Source organism: Lagopus muta, chromosome Z, assembly GCF_023343835.1.
Source record: "Lagopus muta isolate bLagMut1 chromosome Z, bLagMut1 primary, whole genome shotgun sequence".
Lineage (NCBI taxonomy): Eukaryota > Metazoa > Chordata > Aves > Galliformes > Phasianidae > Lagopus > Lagopus muta.
This window is the reverse complement of record NC_064472.1, coordinates 37026160-37048706: the sequence shown is the minus strand read 5'-3', so window position 1 is coordinate 37048706 and position 22547 is coordinate 37026160. Positions and strand designations below refer to the sequence as shown.

General features: G+C 37.8%; 1 protein-coding gene across 7 annotated transcripts in view; it reads left to right on the top strand.

Moving 5' to 3' along the window:
• Positions 1 to 22547, top strand: part of TRPM6 (transient receptor potential cation channel subfamily M member 6) — a 92564-nt gene that overhangs the window by 11445 nt on the left and 58572 nt on the right. For all 7 annotated transcript variants that reach the window (XR_007373982.1, XM_048931937.1, XM_048931936.1 and 4 more), the window contains exons 2-7: positions 12918 to 12997; positions 13823 to 13861; positions 18296 to 18473; positions 18862 to 19075; positions 20427 to 20551; positions 21301 to 21472. Coding sequence is in view for 6 of the 7 variants with exons in the window: in XM_048931937.1 (XP_048787894.1) it covers positions 12918 to 12997; positions 13823 to 13861; positions 18296 to 18473; positions 18862 to 19075; positions 20427 to 20551; positions 21301 to 21472 (808 nt within the window). In the remaining variant the exon portion in view is untranslated. The remainder of the gene's footprint in view (positions 1 to 12917; positions 12998 to 13822; positions 13862 to 18295; positions 18474 to 18861; positions 19076 to 20426; positions 20552 to 21300; positions 21473 to 22547) is intronic.

The window sequence follows — 22547 nt, the reverse complement described above, 5'->3', positions numbered from 1 at the left end:
AAGCAGAAGGGGAAAAGAACCTATGTGCAATATTGTTCCTGTAACTTTTCAATACTACTGGAGAGAGGTGAAGCGTCAGAAACATATGACAAGCAATAGAAAAGAGTAAACTACGTAATCTGTTCTTTCATTTTTAACATTCTTTGGAGGAATGCATGAAGAAACTGATGATTGTTTGTCCGCTTTTGCCCAGACGTATAAGTTATGAAGTAGAAGAACTGGGATAAGTACAGGGATAATCTGCTACAAAGTACTTCAACTCCTGTTAGCATTCACAGCTCCATGTACTATGTTCCCAAAGAAATGTTCAGTGGGAACCTGACTGTTAATATTTCTTTCTGACTGAGCGGTTTTGAGAGTTGAACTGAGATCATTTTGATGAGAACCAAGAAGGCAGTTTGGTGGTTTTTCTGCAAGTGGTCAGTTCTATGACAACACAAAAAATGCAAATGAATGTTAAATCTTCTAAACATATTTATTACTTTTATTTTCTTTCAATAATATGAACAGTTACACATAAATCATAAGTATTTTATATCAGACAGCTATTTTCCAAGAAATATATTAATTCATTTATCCTAGAGGTGAATTGTATCAGATGAGCATATATTGTGAGGAGGAAAGGTCTGGAATTACAGCAGTAGCTAGATGAGCTAATCTCTTTCATCTAAGCTTGAATATGGATGCTGGCACTAAAGTCTTCCTTGGTCTTGGTCTTGACATGACAATGTGTCTGGTTCACACTTCAGCTTAGATTTGTGAAGGGTCAATCTAATTGACAGAGTCCTCTGGAGTGTCATACAAAAAACCAGGAGTGGAACACTGCAAGGAGGGTTCTCTGTGTTCTTCTAAATGATCCTACTTTCCATCCTGCCTTTTCATGGCTCAGTTAGGTTTAACTTGCAGCACTGTGTCTGCGGAGAAAGTCAGTCCCCACATGATGCCACATGGATCCTAGGCCTTTGTTTCTCTCCATGAGGGTGGCAGGTCCCACCTGGGTAATCCAATTTATGGAGAATTGAGTTTGGACTTCAGTCAGCTCTCAGTGTAGTGGGAAGTTGGGGTGCATGGGGTGAAACTTTTTCATTTTTTCTCAGTGTTGTTTTTCAAGAAGACCTCCCTTAACTGTTGTGTAAAGCTCCCCTGATATCACAAGGTGATAAATGAACATGTTTCTGTGTAACGGATATACTAGATGAACTCTTGTGATCTGCTCTGTGCTTTGAATTACCAATTCTTTTTTTTTTGTGTTCTTATCTCTACTATTTTAACTCAGTTATTCAGAGTTAATCAGTTATTGAGAAGCTGATTCTTAAGTTAGTTCTAAAAGAGACCCCTTGAGACAGCCACAGCTCTAAGGAAAGTGCTTATACACCAAGAATGGCAGGGTTTATTAAGCTTTTTTCATCATAATGATAGATTCAGTGATATTCTGTGGTATGATTCAGTGATTCTGCAGTATGATTCTGTAATTGCTTTTGCCAGTGTAGTTCCTGGTTCATGTTCTTGAGCTGTCTGGTTCCCTCTGTCCATTATGCAGGCATAAAAGGAGGCATCTGAAAATACTGTCTGGGGCTTCTTGCTGCTCTTGTCTTGGGACTGAAGATAGACAGACAGGTAGATGCGATCCAGTAAAAAGGGTTTTTAACATGCATCTCGATGTTTCAAATCATGCCATCAAGTTGCTACTGGAATGGGTACTTCTGTTTTTCACTAATTAGTAACTATCAGCGATGAGAATAGAGTTCAGTCCACTTGTGCACTGCTGCTGTTTGTGGCTCCCGGTGTAATGGTCTGCAACTGTGCAAACAGCTGGGCTGTGCCATGATGCCAGCCCTGCAGAGTCAAAAAATGACACATTTCATTACATAAGTGGGTTCCTAGGTGCTGATACACTGGGGAGTATGCAAAGGGGATTTGGTCACTTCCATAAAGAGTTTGTTACCAACTGTGACTTTAATGTCAGTTGGATTAGGCTGTGTTTATAAGGTTTGATTGCAGCTATAATTTTTTTACCAGTGCTGTTGTTGTTTATACTTTATGGCACAGTTTCTCCCAAAGAGAGATAGAGGAGCTTGTATCAGCAGACACCAAATACTTGCAAGATGTATCTACCCACCATCTCATCAACACTCGCTAGAAAGGGTGGGTGCTAGCACCAGTCCCCTGGATTTAACTGAGCAGAGAGTGCAGGATGTGCAACTGGAGGATGGGAGGCCAGGCATCTGAGAGCACCTAGACTGCACAGGAGCCCTGCCAGGTCTCCTGCTGCTGTTTGCACAGCAGCTTGAACAAGGCCTAGTTGCTACTTTTGACTCTCCAAACCCTGGAGAAAAGACCTTTGGCTGCTCTGCCAGCCTCTGGCACACAGAATGGCTGGCAACGCTGGAGTTACAGTGGGCGTCTTTGCACATGAGGCTGAGGGATAGGTTTTGACAGACCCGTGAAAAGCCAAAGGGTGTGCTTAGATGGCCTCTGTGGCAAAGGGGCAGGATGATACTCCTATCTCCATGGCCCCGCACATTCAGCTGCTCCCCAGCCATGAGTTCATACTAGGACTTAAAATTTAGTGAGATTTATATTTAGAGGTAAGATAGGTCCACAAGAGAAACTTTTTTTGTGGGGAGGAGGGAAGGAGTGCTAGGGTGAACTTAACTGAGGAGAGCAGCAGATGCCCAGCTGGAAAATAGAGAACCGTGGCTTCAGTCTTCTTGACATTCTTGGAGGTCATCAGAACTGTGTTCCCCCTCTTTGTAAAATGGAATTTTGGAACTGTGAAAAGCAAAGCTCTCTCACAGTATGAAATTTGTGTGCACGTCCAGCCATAAAGTTTCATTAGAGTGTGAGACAAGCAGCAAAACAAACAGCACTGTCAGGAGTGTCTGCAAATGGCCAAGTGGCTTCAAAAGCCAGTAGTCTGCTGTCACTTCTTGGCACCTCTCATGTTTCTTGCAGGTGAGTTCTACAGTCTGTATTTGTTTTCCTTTTGTCAGTAACTTCAGACACTTTGTCTTTGGAGGGTCACCTCTCTATCTAATACTCTTCTGTTTTGAAAATAAAAAATAAATGAAAGAAAGCTCTGAATTTACCTGCAGGTGTCACATGTAACTTCTTTCACTTCTTCCTGAACACCTTCTCTTGGTGAAGAAAAACTTATATAATTAGTCCAAAAGACGAGAGAAATAAGAAAAGAGGAAAATTTTCTATAAGTATGGGCATAAATTACATTTCAGTGTGACTTCATACATAGAGACTAAATTTCTAGGCAGCCATGGAATGTTTTTAGAGCAGAAGAGCAATTTTAATTGAATGCAAAATGTGCTATCAATTTTCCTGGGGGAAAAAAAAAAAAATTTTTTCAAGAAACATGACTGAGGTTTGATAATTGTCAAGAGGAAATCTTTGTCTATTGATCAATGGGTCTCTGTATTTACTGTAAAGCTGTGTTCAGTGTTATGAGTAAAACACTTTATAATTTGATCAAATGTGAGCCAGGGGAGATATGTACTGCAAATGATGCTGTAGTTGGTTTAAACAAGGAAGAACAGTGTCTAATTTTGAATCTTTGGTGGATGTAGGTGGTTGAGCATTGTGATCCCTCACTGCCAGGAAGGAGAGATACAGCTTCAGATACCACAAATTGATTTTTCTTATTTGAATTGTAAACTGTGAAGATGCATCAGCTTCTGTTGTTCCCAAGGTGGAAATCTGAGTAAGGCTTGAAGTACTGTATTAATCCTCTGAATAATAATCTGGAAGTAACATTTTCTTATGACTACCTGGGTTTTTACTACTTTAAAATGACTTGCAACAAAATAATTTCCAAGTGGATGTGTAACTTGCTTGAATTTGTGGGATTTTCTGATGATGCTACATTAGTGAATATGAGAACACTAACTGCTTTATTTTCTCTGTTTTGCCAATATTGCTAAGTTCAGAAAAATTGCCAGTGAGTCAGGCAGGGCTATCATTAAGGAGTTCTCTAAAAGAAATGTGGAAAGCGAGGCCATTTTTATATTTTAGGATTTATAATTATTTGAAAATACTCTATTATTTGTTCCTGCTCTTGTCTATCAAAAGCTTTTTTGTCTTTCATCATTTACTCTGCAATTTTGGACTGTTCTCCATCAATTTAAGTCATTATAAGATGTCTTTATATATCTTGATGTGTGACGAGGTGGTTTAATAATCTATGTTTTAGACTGCTTATTGAACTGGCTCTGTAAGAGGAGGTGATGTCTAATATCATACTATGTTCTAGTGCTAGCAGTGTGAGGCAGATGTCAGTGTTTAGCAAGGCAGCTGCTATCTGCTTTAAGTACAGATTCTTTGTTGTCTGTTTAGATTGCAGTTATGAAGCATAGCCACATCCAAATTTACTCAAAAATGCCACTCTGCTGGTGTTGTGGGTTTTGGATGAGCCTATTTCAGGGGGAAAGCTGAATTACATTCCATGTCACAGTTTTTGTCCTTTCCAGTTGAGGAGTATGTCCGGGAAACCTGTTTTTTAAAAAAATTATGAATGTGTAATAACAAAATAAGATTTTAAGTAACGCTTTTGGGGTCGGCTTCAAGGACTGTGCTGAGGAAGATGAATTATGGATGTAGTTTTCCTGTGGTTAGCCCACTTGCACATGTCTGCACTATCGACAGAAGTGTTATGATGGAGACTTCCTTGGCCTTTCTCCTGTATAGCTGGGTCACAGGCCATGCAGGTGGAGAGGAAGGCCTGCTTAGAGCCTCCCAGTGCAACTGTGCTGAGCTGAAAGCACTTGTAGAGCCGTGTTATTGTATGTATTTTTCCAAAACGTTATGTCTTTGTTGATAGCAGAAGGGCTTGCTTGATTAACTGATAAGCTTGAAATAGTAAGAATTATTGCTGAAAGGCGTAGTCCTTCATTCTATGGGCTTAGCGTTCTGTCAGCTTGCTAGTTCTGTGTTCTAGGGGTCAAACTGGGGCTTCTTCTGCAGTAACAAGGAAATAATTTTCTGTTGAGTATTTCCTGTATTTTGTTGCCATGGCCCAACTACTATTTGCGTTCAGAAATGTTCTTCTTATTGTCTCGTGCGGTCCACTCTGAGATTAGAAGCAGTGTGCTGGAAAGCTCATTACTGTCAAAGGTGTTTTCTTTCATTCGCTGAGTTGGGGAATGCAGTTGTAGAAACATTTTTATGAGCCTTCAATTTGAGACTGCAGTCCAGAAGGGCAGTTAGGCATGCATGCTTTACTTTTATGTGCAGTTGGCTAAGTGTGAAAGTAAATGCCACAGTATGACATTGGTAGAAGACTGAATTTGTGTATTCCTGAGAAGCTGATAGACTCCTTTTGTGACAGGAAAATCATCTGAAGTCTCTTTTCTGCATGATTGGGGATTCTGAGCAAATTCTTTTGCCTTTCCCTAACCTGGGTCTGCATTTACCCTAGTTGCACAGTTGACTCTTATTTTACTGTACATATCAACAAATAATTGGGAATTAACAGCTGACGTAGTTAAATGGACTGCTATGAAAAAATCACAGAGTTTCTGCTGAATTCATTCTTTACTTTTAAAAAGAGGAAAAAAAGAATCCGTAGCTATGAAATCCCTGCAAAAGTGGCTTGGGAGTAACTGGCAGTTGTCTTTTATAATTGGGTATTTCTCTGTTGAACAGTGAGGCATTCTAATGGAGTGTTCTGCACAGTACTTCTGAGACTCTTCTAAAAACGTAGTGATGACAGTTTTCTTACATATTCAATTACTTATAATATAGTATTTTCACAGATGTACAGAGTTTTAAACAGTCGAGCAAAGGAGTGAGTAAGAAAAATTGTAAAAGCAAAATACTTGTTAGTAACAAATGAACCTGTGTTCTGCAGTGATGAAAGTTGGGAGGAACCACGGCATTTCTGTGTTGCAAAGCCAGGCTTCTGTCTTCCAACAGTGTAGCCTGAACAGGAGGAAATTTTAGAATGGCTGGGTGTTTGTTGGAAATCTCACGTTGGGTTCGTATTGCACACTCTGGTGTTTTACAATACACTTCTGTCCTATGTGAATCTAAAGTGGTGTTCTTTGTTATGAACAGTTACTTTGTATGAACATTACTTCATACCATAAGTGTGTATGTAATGGAAAGTAAGGAGGAGAGTTCCTACCCCGAGACAGCATGTTGAAGTTTGAAATCTTTCATGCTGGCAGTAATTTAGCCGTCACCTTGGGGAGTAGAAATATTGCTGAAGTCCCACGTTTCAGTAAGAATTATTATGCACAAAATTACAGTACTTGCAAGACCACTCTAGCTCTTATAGCTCAGCAAGCATTCCAGGACTAAGAGTTAAAAAAGACATAAATTGACTGAGAGACTGAGCTCTTGTGAAACAGTTTTGAGTGTTAACTTTCAAGAAGTCTGGCTGCATTTCAGGTACCTGGTGTTCTTGCAAGTGACTTGCTCCATGTCTAGTTAATTTTTAAAAGGGTTTAAAATGGTTTAGGATACTGTGCTGAATGTGGAGGCTGTATTCCCGTAGTAGCAATACTCAGAAGTTCCTTTTTCCTTCCCCTCACTTTGTGTTTGAGTAAAGGTTGGTCTCATACTCCCTTAGGTTCATTTCTCTCAACTTTCACCTGATAATGATAGCTCCCTCCTTTGTAGGCACCAAAAATCACTTTTAGATCTTTTGGGTCTATTTCTTGACATCAGTAATAACCATTCTTTGCAGGTACTGTGTGGGTACTCTGGAGTGTGGGGCAAATGTATCAGCCCCATAATTATCTGTTGCTACTAAATGAGTATTTGCTTTCACCTCATCATTTTAATGATAGCAAAACATTTCTTAACTGGAAAGAGTGCAGTTTTATCTTGTTTTGCAGTGATTCTGCCGTATCTGCTCAGCTTTTTAAAAATGTTGATTCTAAGAGTTAAGATTTTGGAGATACTTTCTGAGCATAAGAGCCATTGCAATATGACTTAGAAAAGTGGTTGTGTACAGTGGATTCTGTGCAGAGCAAAGGCGCAGTGTTTGGCAGCACTTTTCAGCTCTTTAAATAGTGTTTTGACTAAGACATTACATGCAAATCATTGCTGTTTGTGATGTCAGTACCAATTTGTTGCAGTGTAGAAAGTAAGAGATCACAAACTTGACTGTTACGATCAGTTTCAGTATGAATGGATTTTGCTTAAATAACTTAGCGTATTATTACTTGAACTGTCTACTCATAATACAATTTACATTATCTTCCCTTGTCTAAATCTATAATATGCAAATTATTAAAGGCAAATACTGCCGTTTTGTAGAGAAAGTGTTTATATTTCAATAATGGATGGAATTCTGAAAGAGAGAAGTGTGTGCCTTTCAATTACTTGTTGCAGGTGATTTGACGGTATCAGAAGTAGCATGTGGAGTCTTTTGAAGATGTGTGTATCTGTGTCTTTCACCCCAAAGTGGACCCACTATTACACCCAATGGCCATAAAAAATTGTTATTTAGTTGTTCAGTCTGTTCTAGTTTTCCTGAGTTTACTACTTAACCAATGAATGGTCCATGTTGTCTTTTCTTGAAGAGCCTGAATGTTTATTGCAGACCTTGGTTTAGGAAAGCTCATGCCAAAGCAGGACAATTGCACATTTGCCACTGCTTGTTAGTATGTAATTAATGCAGTGCATCTAAGAATATTGACTTTGACAAGCTGCGTACAAGGGAGCAGGGTGAGCATGGGCAGAAGACAGCTGGAACAGCAATCACAGTGTTTCTCTGAGACAGCTGGGAACCCCTGAGGATCAGGCATAGCATGGGGTACCTGGGTGACTCCCTGCTTGTGCTGCCTGACCCCCAGGCATGAGAAACTACTGAACCCTCAGTGTGAAGTCCCAGTCGTGGTGGCACATCACAAGTGTCACTGCTTTGGTGGGCTGCTTGCCTTCCTGCTGGTCTGGGTTTTTGCGTTTTGCCTTCTTGCACCCACAACCAACAGGAGTTTGAAAGAAATAAGCATTGTGGGTGTTCTCCAAATTTTAGTCTCTTGATCTCTTTCTTTACAACTGGAAACCTTACTTCTGTGAAACCAAATTTGACCTGAGAGTGTCCCTTTAATACCATATTATGTAAGAATCTCAGACACTAAATATACTGGAGAAGTGATTAAAAGTGGTTTTCTAAAAACTGCTCATGTGCCTTAAATTTCAGAGCCAAACTCTTCCCACTCCATTGACTAAATCAGGCTAGAAATCTCCAAAGCCTCTTCTGTGGCAAGGAAGCATAAGCAGCAATCCTAATCCTTAGACTGGTAAGAAATGAGAAGGCAAATTTCCCAAATAAAGGTCTCAAGATTTTCTAGGAGGAAAATTGTAATATAAGCACTGCTTTCAGTCCTCAGTATATCAGAAAATAAATTTCTAAATCATAAACAATAGATAGATCTATTTTTGTGATAGAAAGAGTGCTTGCTGTTAGTGTCTGAGATATATATATATATACCTCAGTTGTAGTGAAGGAAGAAGTTTTAGTCTGTTGTTGATCTTTAACTGAATGATGACACTTCTGAAATGTTTTAAGAGAGAAATATTCGTATTACAGAGATATATAAAAAAAAAGCTAGGAACCAAGATTAGACAAACATCTGATGAGAAGTCTCCTCTTTTCATTCTTACTTGCTGAGTCCTGAATTCAGAGATTGCTGTAGAGAGAGCATGGTAGTTTAAAACCCTTTTCCTGCTTATTAATTTGAACACCTTAGACTGAGGAATGGATGTTATTTTTATGGTATATATTGTATATTAAGCAAAGATTTCATCTGAATTTTATATAATAATGGTAAATGTGTTGCATCTCATAGTGTTTCAGTTTTGAAACTTGCTCATAACAAGGTGAAATACTGTGGTACAAACTTATATTTCGTTTTTTCCTATGGCTGTTTGGAATTTTAGTTTATTTATTTATTTAAGTAAAACTATCTGGAATTTTATTAAGACAGAAATGATAGAGAATTTGCAAACTAGGCTTTTGGCTATGTTTACTTTCTTCTCATTGGTTATAAAAATAAATATTTAAGAATCTTGAAGTGAAGCTAACTCAGATGAGTGTGAGGCTAGAGGTATCCCAGAGACACTATGTGAGGTGCATCTTTGGTGCATCAAGATTCAAGGATCAAATTAATTGAATCATGACCTTGTTCATTCAAATTAAATGGGAATTTTATCAATGATCCAAGATTGGATTAATGGTATATCAATCAAGGCTTGTCAGAATCAGTAGGTTTTTTCCACTGGCTTTGTTATACATTGAGTCCAACACATTGGGATTAGAGTGGTCTGACCAACTGTAGCATATGTTAGTCACTGCCTCAGCTGAATGAGAAAATGTGGTGTTGGACCAAATTATAAAATGTTGTACAAAGCATCCAGAATTTTAAGCATTGTTACTTTTGTTTTAACTCCCTAATCTCCCTTTTTAGATTCTCCAGAATCTAAACAAAATAATGTTTAGAACAAGCTATGTTATTTAGGAAAAAGCCTAGATGTTCAATAAACTAATAGTAAAGAAAGCTTTTTATCTCCCATGTTACTTGCTGTAACTTCAGCAAACTTTATTGCCATCCCTGAAGACTGTAAATTATATTTTTGTTTTAAATAACCACATCTCTGCCTGTGGCAGGAGAGTTGGAACTTGGTGATACTTGAGGTCCCTTCCAACTCAAGCCATTCTGTGATTCTGTGATCTAAAAGAGGTAGCATTCCACATGACCTCTACCCTCTTTAAAATTACTCATTGATGTTGTAACTTGTATAATATAGCTTTTTGCTGAGGAACATTAAATTTTGGAGGAAAAAACTTTTTTTGACACTGTTTTTCAAATGGAGTCACATTTCTGAGCATGTGTGTTGCTCATTTGACAGTATGTTTTGATGTTGCTCTGTAGGCTTATGCAACACACACAGTTGTACTGGGGGTATATACTTTATATTCTCCAGTGCTGCCCTTCACACCTGGAAAGATGCCTCCAGAACACTTGATTTCCAAAATACATCATGCTGGAGATAGTATAGCTGGGGGGAAGATTAAATGATGCCAACAGCTTGTTCAAACTGCTAGTGCTGTTACTAATCAAAATGACAGCAATGTGAATGTTCTTCTCTCACAAGGCTGAGCATGTTTCCCTAGTAAGTGCTGTGAGGCTTGCCAACCTCTTGGCAATTCCATTACTCCCTCTCCTGTTAATGAAAAGTTTAGTGAAGTTCATTCTTATCCAAGGCATCCCATAAATAAAAAGATTTCTTGTTCCTTAGTTTCAATTGAAAAGCGTTGCCAGAAATATTAAGGGATTTCAGAAGATCAGAGTCCCAGGGTATTGTAATAGTAGGAACATTTGTCTATTTTGCTTGATGGCTCAGACAACTAGAATGAAGTGATTTGGGAAGCGTGAAACAATAACGATTACTAACAAGGCTACTATTGAAAGGTTTTTTAAAGCACTGCATGCCTGCCCTCAAACAATGAAATTTGCTGTGCTGCTTCTCAGGTTTTTCCTTGGATTTAATTTTTGTCTGATGTCTTCAATAGGTGTATTTCTGAGATATTTAATTTTCCTGTATGCCCACGATCTGTTCAGCCCTGAGGATCTTCCATGCTCTTACTTCTTCCTTCTAAGCTCAACCAGACACAATTAAATTAGTTACTCTTGGAAGAATACACATTCATATCAATACCTGCAAACTGCTTTTTAATAAACCCTTTCATCTTTGTCAGTGGGGGACTGACTCAGACTACTTTCTGAGGACTGCTGTTAGTCCTGATGGGAGCTGGGTCTGAACCTGCACACGAGTTGCTATTTCACCCATGTACCTCTTGGTATTCCATAACCAGGTTATTAGCTATGAGTTAATGCAGGGGTATTTAGGGATGTGAAGCTGAAGTAAAAATTCTCAAACCAACCGTTTTTTATTAAGGATCATAATTCTTTTCAGGAGATAATAGAGAAGTGTTCTCTTTTATAAGAATTATTGCTGAGCTCCAACCATAAAAATGCTCTGAGCGCTGCTCTTAATCAGTTGTTACATGGATTCTCACAAATAAAATTCTTTTCTAATTTGTTGTAGGAAGGAGACATTTTTTACACAAGTATCAAGAAAAGTACTTAACGCAAGTATTTTTGCAAGTTAGGCATATTGCAAAGGAGTAATCAATTTTCAACTTAGAGAATGAATAAGGAGTCAGTATTTATTATTTGATTACCTTTTGCCTTTCATGCCTAATCATAAAATGAGTAGCTTGAAGTCTGCTCTCCCCATATCTGGAGCTGTAGTTCTGATGGCAGTTTTCCTCCCATCACCAAAAATTTTAAACTTGTATACTTCATAATCACCAAGAAAACCACTAATTTCCACTTCGCTCACAACACCTTCTCTGCTTAGAGGTAAAAAAATCCAGGAGGGCACCATTCCTAGTTGCATCCCTTTGTGCCTGTACCAAAAAGTTTTCATCAAAACGTTTTGGGAATCTCCTGGATCTGTTTATATCTGTTTGTATCAGCTGATGTTCCTAGTTAACGTCTGGCAAATTGAAGTCACCCATAAGGACAAAGGCAGTTAATCTAGAGATATCTCTAAGTTGCTTAAGGAATAATTCATAGATGTTGTCACCTTGGCTAGGAGGCCTATAGCAGAAATTGTTTTCGAGAAAGGTGCATCCCACTAGGCACCATCAGTCCTGGTGTTGTTTAGATTACCCCATGATCAAGAAACCCAAAATTCTGCTGGTAAAATCAACTTTGGAGCTGCATAGTGACTAGCTGGGTCTGCCTGTTCTATACGGCTACAGGAAGGATGGAAGGGAACACTACCTGTGACCTTGCTCCTTTATCCTTGATCACCCCAAAGCCCTGAAATCCCATTTGATTGACCTTGGAATTCTTTTTGATATCTCATTGTTGCTGACATGAATAATGGTCAATAATCAGGGGGCTGTACTAACCTGGTGAGTTTCCTAGTGACATCTCTTACTTGGGCCCCAAGTTGGCATCCGACTTCCCAGTAGATCTGGTCTAGTTTGCATATTAGGCCCTCTGTTCCCCTCACAAGGGACTTGCTTATGATAGAAATGCTTCTTGTCAGAGGTGGCTGTGATATGGATGTTAAGTTCCTGTCCGTCAAATTCCAAAGCTTCATGTCTGTTGTCTGAGAGTATGTTGGAGGGTGGGGTTTGGAAGTTTTACTTCTGCTCCAAACAGAAACCTGCTTCCATTCACCTCTGTCTAATAGGTCCCTCTTTCTGCCTCACGGTGAGAGTGTAGGAGATCCTTTGGTTCTTGTGGTCTGATTAGCTAGAATAGAAAGAGGTTCTTTGAAAAAAATCTGTGTACATCAGTGATTCAGTTCAGTTCATTCAGCTGCAACAGCCTTCACTGAGGCAGTATCACAATGGGGAAACTTCACCTGACACACACTCTAAATGCAGTCCAGACTATCTTCCCTGTCTTTTGTACTTCAGCATAGTCCTAATTCAGTAAACACATAACCAGGATGCATCAATTCTGAAATCTCTTATAATAATAAAACAAGAAGGAGTAAACAGTGTCTTTCAGGTAAAAATGAAATAATGCCTTTTTGCACAGTATCAGTTTTAGCAATATTGCTATTTGTTAGTCTTCTATCAGAATGTGCAGTGCTTTCAGTTACATGTATGTGATCCTCTAAATCATTTTCATGTTTATTACTGAAGAATAGGAATATATTTTAGGATACATATTTCTAAGAAAAAAGTTGGGGAGTGAAAGACTTGTACAATTCAGAGCTCCAGTTTCAGCTAATAACATTTGGTTTCATTTGACATTGTGATGGAAATTATTCGGAATTAGGCATATACAGCAGCCTAAACTTTGTAGAGCAATGTTTTGCTTTGTGTTCTAAAGTTAAGGAATATAATTACGTTTGAAATGTCTTTTCAGACACCCAAATCTTGGATAGAAGAAGTCTTCAGTAAAAGAGAATGTGCAACCATTGTTCCCTATTTGAAAGACCCTCACAGGTAAAACAATGACTTTCATTTCTCTCTGTTGAATTCAGAAAGAATCAGAGTTCACTTTTATGGGTGTTTTGTGAAGTTTGGGTGCAATTCTTTCCATTTTTACAGTACTACTGTTGGTGATTTTTATAGGTCCTCTCACCAGTACATTTTCAATGTTGCTGTTCATTTGAATTAGAAATTATAAACAATTAACCTTCCATGCCTTCCTGGACATCATACTATCCAATAACTAAAACCGTGTTATGTCATCCAAATTAAAGAGAAAAAAAGTAGCATGCTTCTGATATTGAACTACTGCTGCACAGAAATCCATAATCCTGTACTACTGTTTTCTCCCATCCTCAAAATATCGCCTGCTGTTGATCAAAGTCTTATGAGACATAGGTTTCCACTCAGATTGACATAGAGTATGAAAAGAGTAAGGAAAAGATCAAACTCTTAAGCAATTCTATGGGAACTGGGAAAAAAAAACACCATGATTTGGCACTTCAGACTGTATCTAATGGAAGCTGCTGCCTAAATATGCTCAGCAAGATCATGTTTTGATTTTGTGAACTTGTAATTTGTATTATGTTGTTTTGAACACATGGATAGTGTAGACAGTAGAGAACTCATCTTCAAAATGTAGCTGGAATATATGTTTTGAGATGTTACATGCAAGCCAAATCACTGAAGTTATCTAGTAGTTCTTCCAGTGGTTAATACAGAAGAAGACAACCTTTAATTCTGATGGTCGAATTTTGTCGGAGATTAATTTATTTTTTATGATTATTACAGGTGTTTTCTTTTGTACACGCATGTATTAATTATTTATCTTTATCACAGATGTCTTGCAGGATGCCAGGTGTGCCAGAATTTAATCAGGTAACAGTGCAAAAATAATGTACATATGATTTTTGTAATGACCTAAAGCTAGCAATGAACATTCCTACTCTAGGAAGCAACAATAATAACAAAATCCTTCCTCTTACAATGTCAGAACACCATTTCTGGGGACCTGGGGTGAAGGTTTATCATAAACCCAGGTAACATAAATTGCACAATAAACTTCAACTTGCAGTAGAAAATTTTATCCAAATAACTTCTGTGAATGAGTTTATCTTTAAGTTCAGCCTGTATCCTGGATGATACAAGGAGAGAGAGAGGAAGGCAATGGGAAACATTAAGAATCAGGAAAAGAGGAGAAACTAAATAAAAAGAGAAGAAAGATGGCAGTGGAAACATCCTTGATGGCAGAATTTCTGAAGGTTGCACTGGGCATCCACGCCTTCAACAAGCAACAAAAATTACATTACATTACAGTACATTTAACTGGCTTTTATATTTTTTGAGCAGCTAGTCTTTGTAGCTTATATAAACTAGTTGGTTTCCATCCAAAATTCTTTGTTCAGCTGCTATCCCAAAACATCTTTTGATATTGTATGTTTATGGTAATAAATAGTTACAAGAACAAAAATTTAACTTTTCTTTGCATTTGCTTTGTGTTAAAGGCTTTTGAAAGCTGAAGCACCAGAAAACAATGGGTGTCCTCCAGTAAATGAGGACTAGGAAACTGGTAAAAATTGGTCCTGTCATTTGCATAAGCAAGATTATTTGCTTTTTTTATGTTGCATTTAACATTTTTCAGCTGGACTAGATAATCTTTGAAGGTCCTTTCTAATGGAACTAAAGTACTCTACTCTATCCTACTCTATTCCATTGTTAGCCTCACTTTTAAGACTTATGTGAAACAAGAATCACATTTTCCAAAAAGCAAATAAATTACTTCTGTGAATCACATTGCTGAAAATGATTAATACACAGAACAGCATAGGTCTTAAAACTAAAGCGAATGACCTGTACAAAAAGAATGGTTGCTTTAGAGAAGAAGAAAAGAGATCCTAAGATTTGTTGCAAATGTTTTAGAACTAGAAATGCTGTAAAGATTTTATTGCTTCCTACTGATCTCGTGATACTTTGGTGTGTATGTAAGCTAAAGTTAACTTGTGCTTCAAATTGAAGCTAACTTGTGCTTATACCTTTTAGGGCTATGTATGCAAGGTAAATGAGTACTTAGGGTATAGTTACATGGTTTAATCTGATTTATGTTAACAGCAATCCTGCAGTTCTGTGCCATCTCCCTTACCATGTTAGTTGGCAGGAGAAGCTCATTGGTATGAAAACTAACCTGGGGAAAAAAAAAAGAAAAAAAAAAGCTTTCATCAAACCAGTCTTCTAGTGAAACTGTTCAGTTGCATGAATGCCATTACTACGTTAAGAAAAGAAGGAAAAGAAACTGAAAGTGTGCACCTCATAAAGTGTGTTAATTTTTCTCTTTCAACCTTCTCTGTAGTGAAATTTCATACCTTTGGATTTTTCTTTTTCATCTTTTAGTTGTTTCTTTTACTATTTGGTGAACATTTTCCTGAGTATCATGTATGTCCCTCTTTCTACATGTGCAGAATGTATAGGGTTATCTGATGTTTGTTTCAGCCAGCTATTATTTTTGATTATGTTTCCTCAAGTATTAAACGTTCTTTTCTACTTGTGTATCTTAAACCACAGTCAGAGCTCTGTTACAGAAGAATTTTCCTATTCTTAACATGGCGAAGTAATTTACACCTGAGCATTATAATTGCTTATACTCTATTTATTAGACCAGCTGTGAAGTCAGCTTAAGATCTGCAGTTTTCCACATAGTCCAAAGCTGACGTGAATAAATTTGACACCTATTATAGTTTGACCCAGTATCACAGTATCATAGACAATTGAAATCTTTTAGTGGTTTATTATTTGTAGGATACTTCCAAGGTTTGCAAACTTGTTTATGAGTGGGCTATGCAAGTGTTTGCTAATATGAAGTAGAATAACTCTGTTAAGTAGTTCCTAATGAAATTTGAGAAAGTTACTGCTTCTCTGTTGAAATTACCTCAATTCACTGTTCTGTAAGTGTTGATAAACACATGCCAGACTGAACCTAGACCAGCCTCACTGGTTGAGTATTCAGGAATGCAGTACTTCTAGATCCTTGCACATTTGAGATGCTTTCACAAGTTGTCTCTGTCTGACCTTTTAGGCACATTTATGCCTAGTCATATTGTGGGCTGCATATTTGTGGACTAAGCAGTAATGGTGTTAAAGTGATAGAGGAAGATTTAGATTAGACAGGAGGAAAAATTCTTCAGTATGAGTGTTATGAAGCACTGGAACAGGTTGCACAGAGAAGCTGTGGATCCCTGGAGATGTTCAAGGCCAGGATGGATGGAACTTTGGGAAAACATCTAAGTATTAATAAATGTAGAAAGGCATCAGCCAGCACCATCAACACCCTGGGGTGCAGCCCAGCAGGTCTCAGGGATGTGTGTGGCTCCAGTACTCTGAAGCAATCCCTGGCTTGACCACTATCCTTGGCTGCTAGCTACTGTTCTCCTTGAACCCCATCTCCAGGTGCAGAGCACAAAAGTTTATGGAAAAGCAAAACAAAGCCAAACAGATGTGTGTAATGTGCTTTGGTTTCCTCACCCTTACTAGTCTCTTGATCTTGGCTTTTGAATTCCCTGATCAGGAAGGCCTTAGCACTTTGTCTGTTCCTTCTATTTGACTCAAGAGACTGAGCATGCCAACTTGGGGTGGAGCATGAGCTGTTCAGGAAATACCAGGGTTTTTTAGTTCATGCTTCTTGTTATGACTATCTCCAAGATAAAACGTGCACGTACCCTGCAGTGCTTGTGTTAGGTCCATGTGCACTTACTTCACTGTCTGCACAGTGTGTTTGAACTGTTCTGAGTGCATCTCACCTGTGGGCATATTTGCATTTAAATGTTAGATATGCAGTGAAAATACTGCTAATGATGAAAATTGGTCAATGTTCATTGGGCCTGTCATTTTCAAGGTTAATGCAGTTATTTGTTATGTCAGTTGATTGCTTTCCTTAGGATTTCTGATTTAAAAAGTAGGCTCTTGCTGCTCTAAGGGTCACTGACATGATTGCTCCCTCTATGGAGCAGTAATATGTGGGACAGTCATTCTGTTTTCTTATTTGATGGTGATTAACTCTGTGGACTGAAATTAATTCAGATTTTAGAAAATGGAATCCACTGCTCATAAGTCTGAATGCTTTTCAGTGCTGTTCTTGCAAGCACTGGCATTTGCTGATTCCAAGTGTGTGTAATATAGTGTACTAGGTAAATAAAGGAAGTTAATGTACTATTTAGATGGGACTGCTTTAGTTTTACTGTATTCCGGAATGACTCTTGGATAAAAGAATTCATTTCAGTGAGACTGCTGTAGGAGCAGTACAGTGGCTACAAGATATTTTCAGGACCAAAAACAATCAGCAGTGATCTTCCATTTGTGTTGAATCCTCAGTTTCCTGTAGTAGCTATTTAATTGCATATTGTAGGAGACTTGACTTACTTGTTGAGCTCCAGCTTGGATACTTTTGTATAGTTCATGAGTCTTGTCCTGGATTGTCTATGAGAAGGCAAAATTACCATGAATTTTGCTTTTGGAATAAGGTTTATAGATGACTAGTTTGTTTCAGCAGTTCATGCGCCTCCTATGCTATTCCCTGTTTTTACATTTATTTTTCTTTCTTCTCTTTTTTTTCCTGTCACTAACGGTATGTTAGCATCTAAGATGTCTAAAAGAAAACCAGAATGTCAGATATTGCTATAAATATATCAAATTTAATCTTGCAGAACAGGTTGGAGCCTGTTGAGGTCCAAATGACAGTAATACTGATTGAATTTGGAGTCTGAGTTATTCACCCTCTTGCAAATCTTAAATGCTAACTGAGCTTCTGTTATATTTCCCTTAACAATGCATGTATTTATTTTGTATATTTGTTTTGCTGGTGTCCTAGAATTAGTCTAGAGATCTTTTTAGACTGAGAGCTGCTGATCTCATTCACATTCGTGATTGTAGCTCCTAGATCTTTCTTCAGCACCTAGAATAACCTGTTACAATAGCTATAGTGAATTCCAGTGTTCTAAGATATCTTACCAAAGACTCCAGTAAATCTGAGCTGCATAGCTCAGGTCAGAATTAACTTGTGGATAAACTGTCAAGCTGGTATCAGTGTTCCCCAAGAGGAGAACAAATGATGTATCCAGCAAAACATTTTTATTATTTAATTCTATGTCATTTTACAATCACTGAGATTTTTTTAGCTGAGTTCACTTTTGTTTTACTTAATGTCAGAATGCTACAATATCCTTCTTTGCAGAAGAGTATTTGGGCTACTCTGGTGGAGATCCTAGATCTTTGCACAAGTGTTTGTAATACAAAATCATTTTTTAATTTTATTTTTAATGTGAGATGTTGCTGTGGAAGGCTGATTGGAGATCACCCAGGAGTAGACTGCAGCTGGCCTGTTTGTCAAACTGCTCTGCAGAGAGATGAAGAATGGTCTGTGCAAAAACACACTAAGACAAGCCCAACAGATGCATTTGGTACAATCAATTTTCAAGATGGAGATCACACATACCATGCAAAGGTTTGTCTGTAAATTGATTCCTACTGATTGCTGGGTTTATTTGTCTGCTTTCTTTTTATAATTTCCCGGGAAGAAGGGCAAGGAGTGACACTGGTGACTGTAGGCTGGTTTGTTTTAAGAGAGCAGGAAGAACCTAAAAGTAGCAGAAGTTTGTGTATGTGCATAATATCTGTATGTTGAACTTCACCACAATTAAGAGTAACTGCTTGTCTTGCTGCCTGTCTTGCTCACTTATGTGTTTCTGTGCAATCACTTTAACAGTATTATAAAAATTCTAATCCAGCACAAGTCTTTAAGATGCTAGAGCTGAGAACTTGGTAAGATGTTGCAGTTTCTTCTCTTTGAGTATTTTAGTGATGTTTATTTTATTTGTGATTATTTATTTCAGTACATTAGACTCTCTTATGATAGCAATTTGGATCAACTCTTGCACCTGATGATTAATGAATGGCAGATGGAGTTGCCAAAGCTAGTCATCTCTGTTCATGGAGGCACTGAAAATTTCAAACTTCCCTCAAAGGTCAAGCAGGTTTTCAGTAAAGGATTGGTGAAGGCTGCTGAGACTACAGGAGCATGGATCATTACTGAAGGCATCAACAGCGGTAGTGTAATTCTTCTTGTTGTTTCAGTCTTCCCCTGGTGTTCTTTCTGTGTGCATTAACATATATGTTTGGGGCAAATATAATGAAATTGTTAGTTTTATAATTTGTGGTACTTTTTTTGCAGAGTAAAGCATTTTTGTTTTAGGAGCAACGCATTGTTCAAAGGCAAACAATGTATGCCTTTGCTATTGACAGGCATTCTGATTTATTTATTTATTACTGAATAGCAGTGTGTTCCACAAAAACTTCAGTTTCAAAAACTGAGGTGGTTGGTCAGCCACAGAACTGAAATAATTTTACTTCTTTATCTTTTATGCAGCCCAGTGGCCTTACAGGGGAACCACCCTGTATGTAAATAATGAAGTTTTTATGATTAGATAGAAAGTACCATTGGCATGTAAACAGGCATTATTAACTAAAAATTTGAGTTTGAAGCATTGGGTCATTATGTTTGAACCTTACAATTACAGCTGTTCATATCAAGTATACACACAGGGAGCACGGTTTATTTCTGGTTAAAACATAACCAAAGAATACAATATGTAGGTTGCTCTGAAAGTAATTCATCCTATTTATTTCCATGGAAACTGCAACAGATACAAAGAGTAGAATAACACTTTGATAGAGGAAATTCTCAGCTACAGAACACTTCAACACAGTTAGTACCATTAGCTATGCAATTTTGCCCATGACGAGCAAGAGCTTGCATGCCACACTCATCACAGTCTTCACCAATGGAGGTGACCTACTGTTTCACAGCTGCTATGACAATGTCATAGCTAGGAAAGTGTTGCCTGGGGAGTCCATCTTTTATCAGCCCAAATAGATGGAAGTCAGAAAGTGCCTTATCCGCACTATAACAGGGATGTGGTAGGACAGCCCAGCCAATATTGGCAATATACCCCAATCTACAAGCTGGTACTGAGCCTGGTATGTTATCATGTTGCAAGAGATGTTGAATTCACATGTCACCGTTCTACAGACTGCTGTTTTGATTTGGGCTCGTAGTGGTGACATCACATCTCATCACTGGTAATGATACAATCTGGGAAATGACTGCCTTCAGCACAGTTTTGGTCCAGTTTTGGTCCTGACAAACTTGTGTACGGTGTTCTTTCTATTCCAGGTTTGAACACCTGGTCAAAACTTTTTGATATTCCATTCTTGCCACCATTATTTTCAATGCATTGAAGCTAATATTTGCCTTTTACATTGTAGGCCAACATAACAAAATAGGAGGCATTACTTTCAGGGCAACTCTCATGCAAGATGGGAAGTCCTTCAGTTGTTGTCCTGTAGCAAGTCTCAAATGCAGAAGAAAAGTTATGGTTATGGTTAATTATCTGTTTAGGAGTGTCCAGACATGTGGGGGATGCACTGAAAGGACGTGCCTCACCATACCTGAGAAAGATCTGTGCTGTTGGGATCCCCCCATGGGGTATCATTGAGAACCAGAGGGATCTCATTGGGAAAGATGTGAGTTTGATGCATTTTAATAATAAAAGCCATGTTTGAGCAATGCTTTAGCTTTCTTTCACACTTCATTTTGTGCTTGCTTCATTTCACTAGTTTGATATTTTTTCTTAGCAGCAGAGGTTTAGGATTTTTTCAGGGGCAGAATTCTGTGGCATGTTGAGACTGTGTATTCTGTTTTTCTTATTAAATAGATAGTTTAAAGCATTTTTTCTTATTTTTTTAAAATATTGCGGTTAATTAGGTAATTTTCTTGTGGATGCAATTTACGTATTTCTATACTCATGTGATGTAGAATAAGCAATAAGATTAATTGTATATGCAAAAAGGCTATTAACATGTGTGATTTTTATTCATAAATTAGAATTTTAGGTCAGTGCCAGTGTAAGGATGCAGTCTATGTAATTGTTTGAAGACACTTGACAAGAAAGGCAAAATCATTCCTGATAAATGGTAGCGTACATGTTTTTACTGGAAATACACTGAGGAGAAAAGTGCCACTGTGTTTCGACTATAGCTGAGAAAGGTTGCCAGTGTCTCTTAGTAAGAGCTGCAAGTCTGCCTAATCAGAATTGCTTTCTGGCTATAAACACTGTTGCTGTTAAGATCATATTATGTGATCTTGAGTTGTTACTTGAGCAACAAAAAGCATGATTGCTTTGGACTATGATATGATGAAGAAATACACACAGATGAAGCAACATGATATTTCGCTGGTTTCTGTGAATAACGTTTTATTTTGCTTCTTATAGGTAGTTTGCCTGTACCAAACTCTTGGAAATCCCCTCAGCAAACTAAGTACCCTCAACAGCATGCATTCTCATTTTCTAATGGCAGATGATGGGACAGTAGGCAAGTGTGGGAATGAAATGGTGCTCAGGAGGAATCTGGAGAAGTATTTGTCACATCAAAAAATACACACAAGTAAGTACTGCCATGAGCTTTATCACAGAAAACCCTGTCTAAAAAGTCATGGAGGTTCTTAACATTTCCTGTCATCTTCTCTTGTGTGTGATGCTTAGGGACATGGTCTAATGGTGTAACTGTTAATATTAAACTGATCTTAAAGGTCTTCTCCAATGCAAATGATTCTGCAATTCATTTGTGATGGATTTCACTGTGGTTGAAAGTTGCCCAGTGCATGTTTCTCAAATTCTGAGTATCAGGAAAAATGGAAAGAGTAGTATTCTCATGAAGCTTTATGCATTGGAATTAGCGTATCTTTTGTCCATAGTAAGACCACTGACTGTTTGCTCACCATGCACAGTTTTGCATAGTCTCTATGTAAGCACCAGGTAGTTTTGCCAGGTGGAGAGAACACAGTCATCTGTTACTTTTAACCTCATTAAAAGTCTGTCACTGCGACCTCCCCATGTTCAGAGGCAAAGACTGATTGCAAAAGGAATACTTACATCTAGTGTTTCTGTTTCTCACGTTGTGTAAATTACATTGTTTGCCTATGCAGTAATTGAATTGTAGTATAGAAATTATCAAGGAAATAATTATTATGCAGATGAGTATTTCCTTTTATGGACTAGATTGTATAAGTCATTTGTGGAAATTCATTCTTACAATGATTTAAATCTTTAAGCATGCTAAAAAAACATTAGCTAAATTGTTATATTGAATCTCTGTTTTCTTTATCTGTTTAAGTATTGTATTTAGAGACAACTCAGTTTTTAATGTTTTGTATTTAGAACTTCTAAATCAATCTCTGACATGTTTTTCATGTTAGGAGAAATTCTAAATCAGAATTATTATTTTTTTTAATTTATTTCTATCGCACCTTACTTGAAATTTATTTTAGATTATTAAGAGGTGTACAACTCTCTGGTGTACAACTTGAGAAAATCCTTAAAAAAAAGTACCAAACTACTTTTCTGTTTGTTCAGGTAACAAAAAGGTTATGGGTCACCTTTAAAGCACCATCACTGTGTACTGTGAAAATCATTCATAGAAAAATTAGGTCAGACAAGAGATGCTGGACGCATGATTTCCT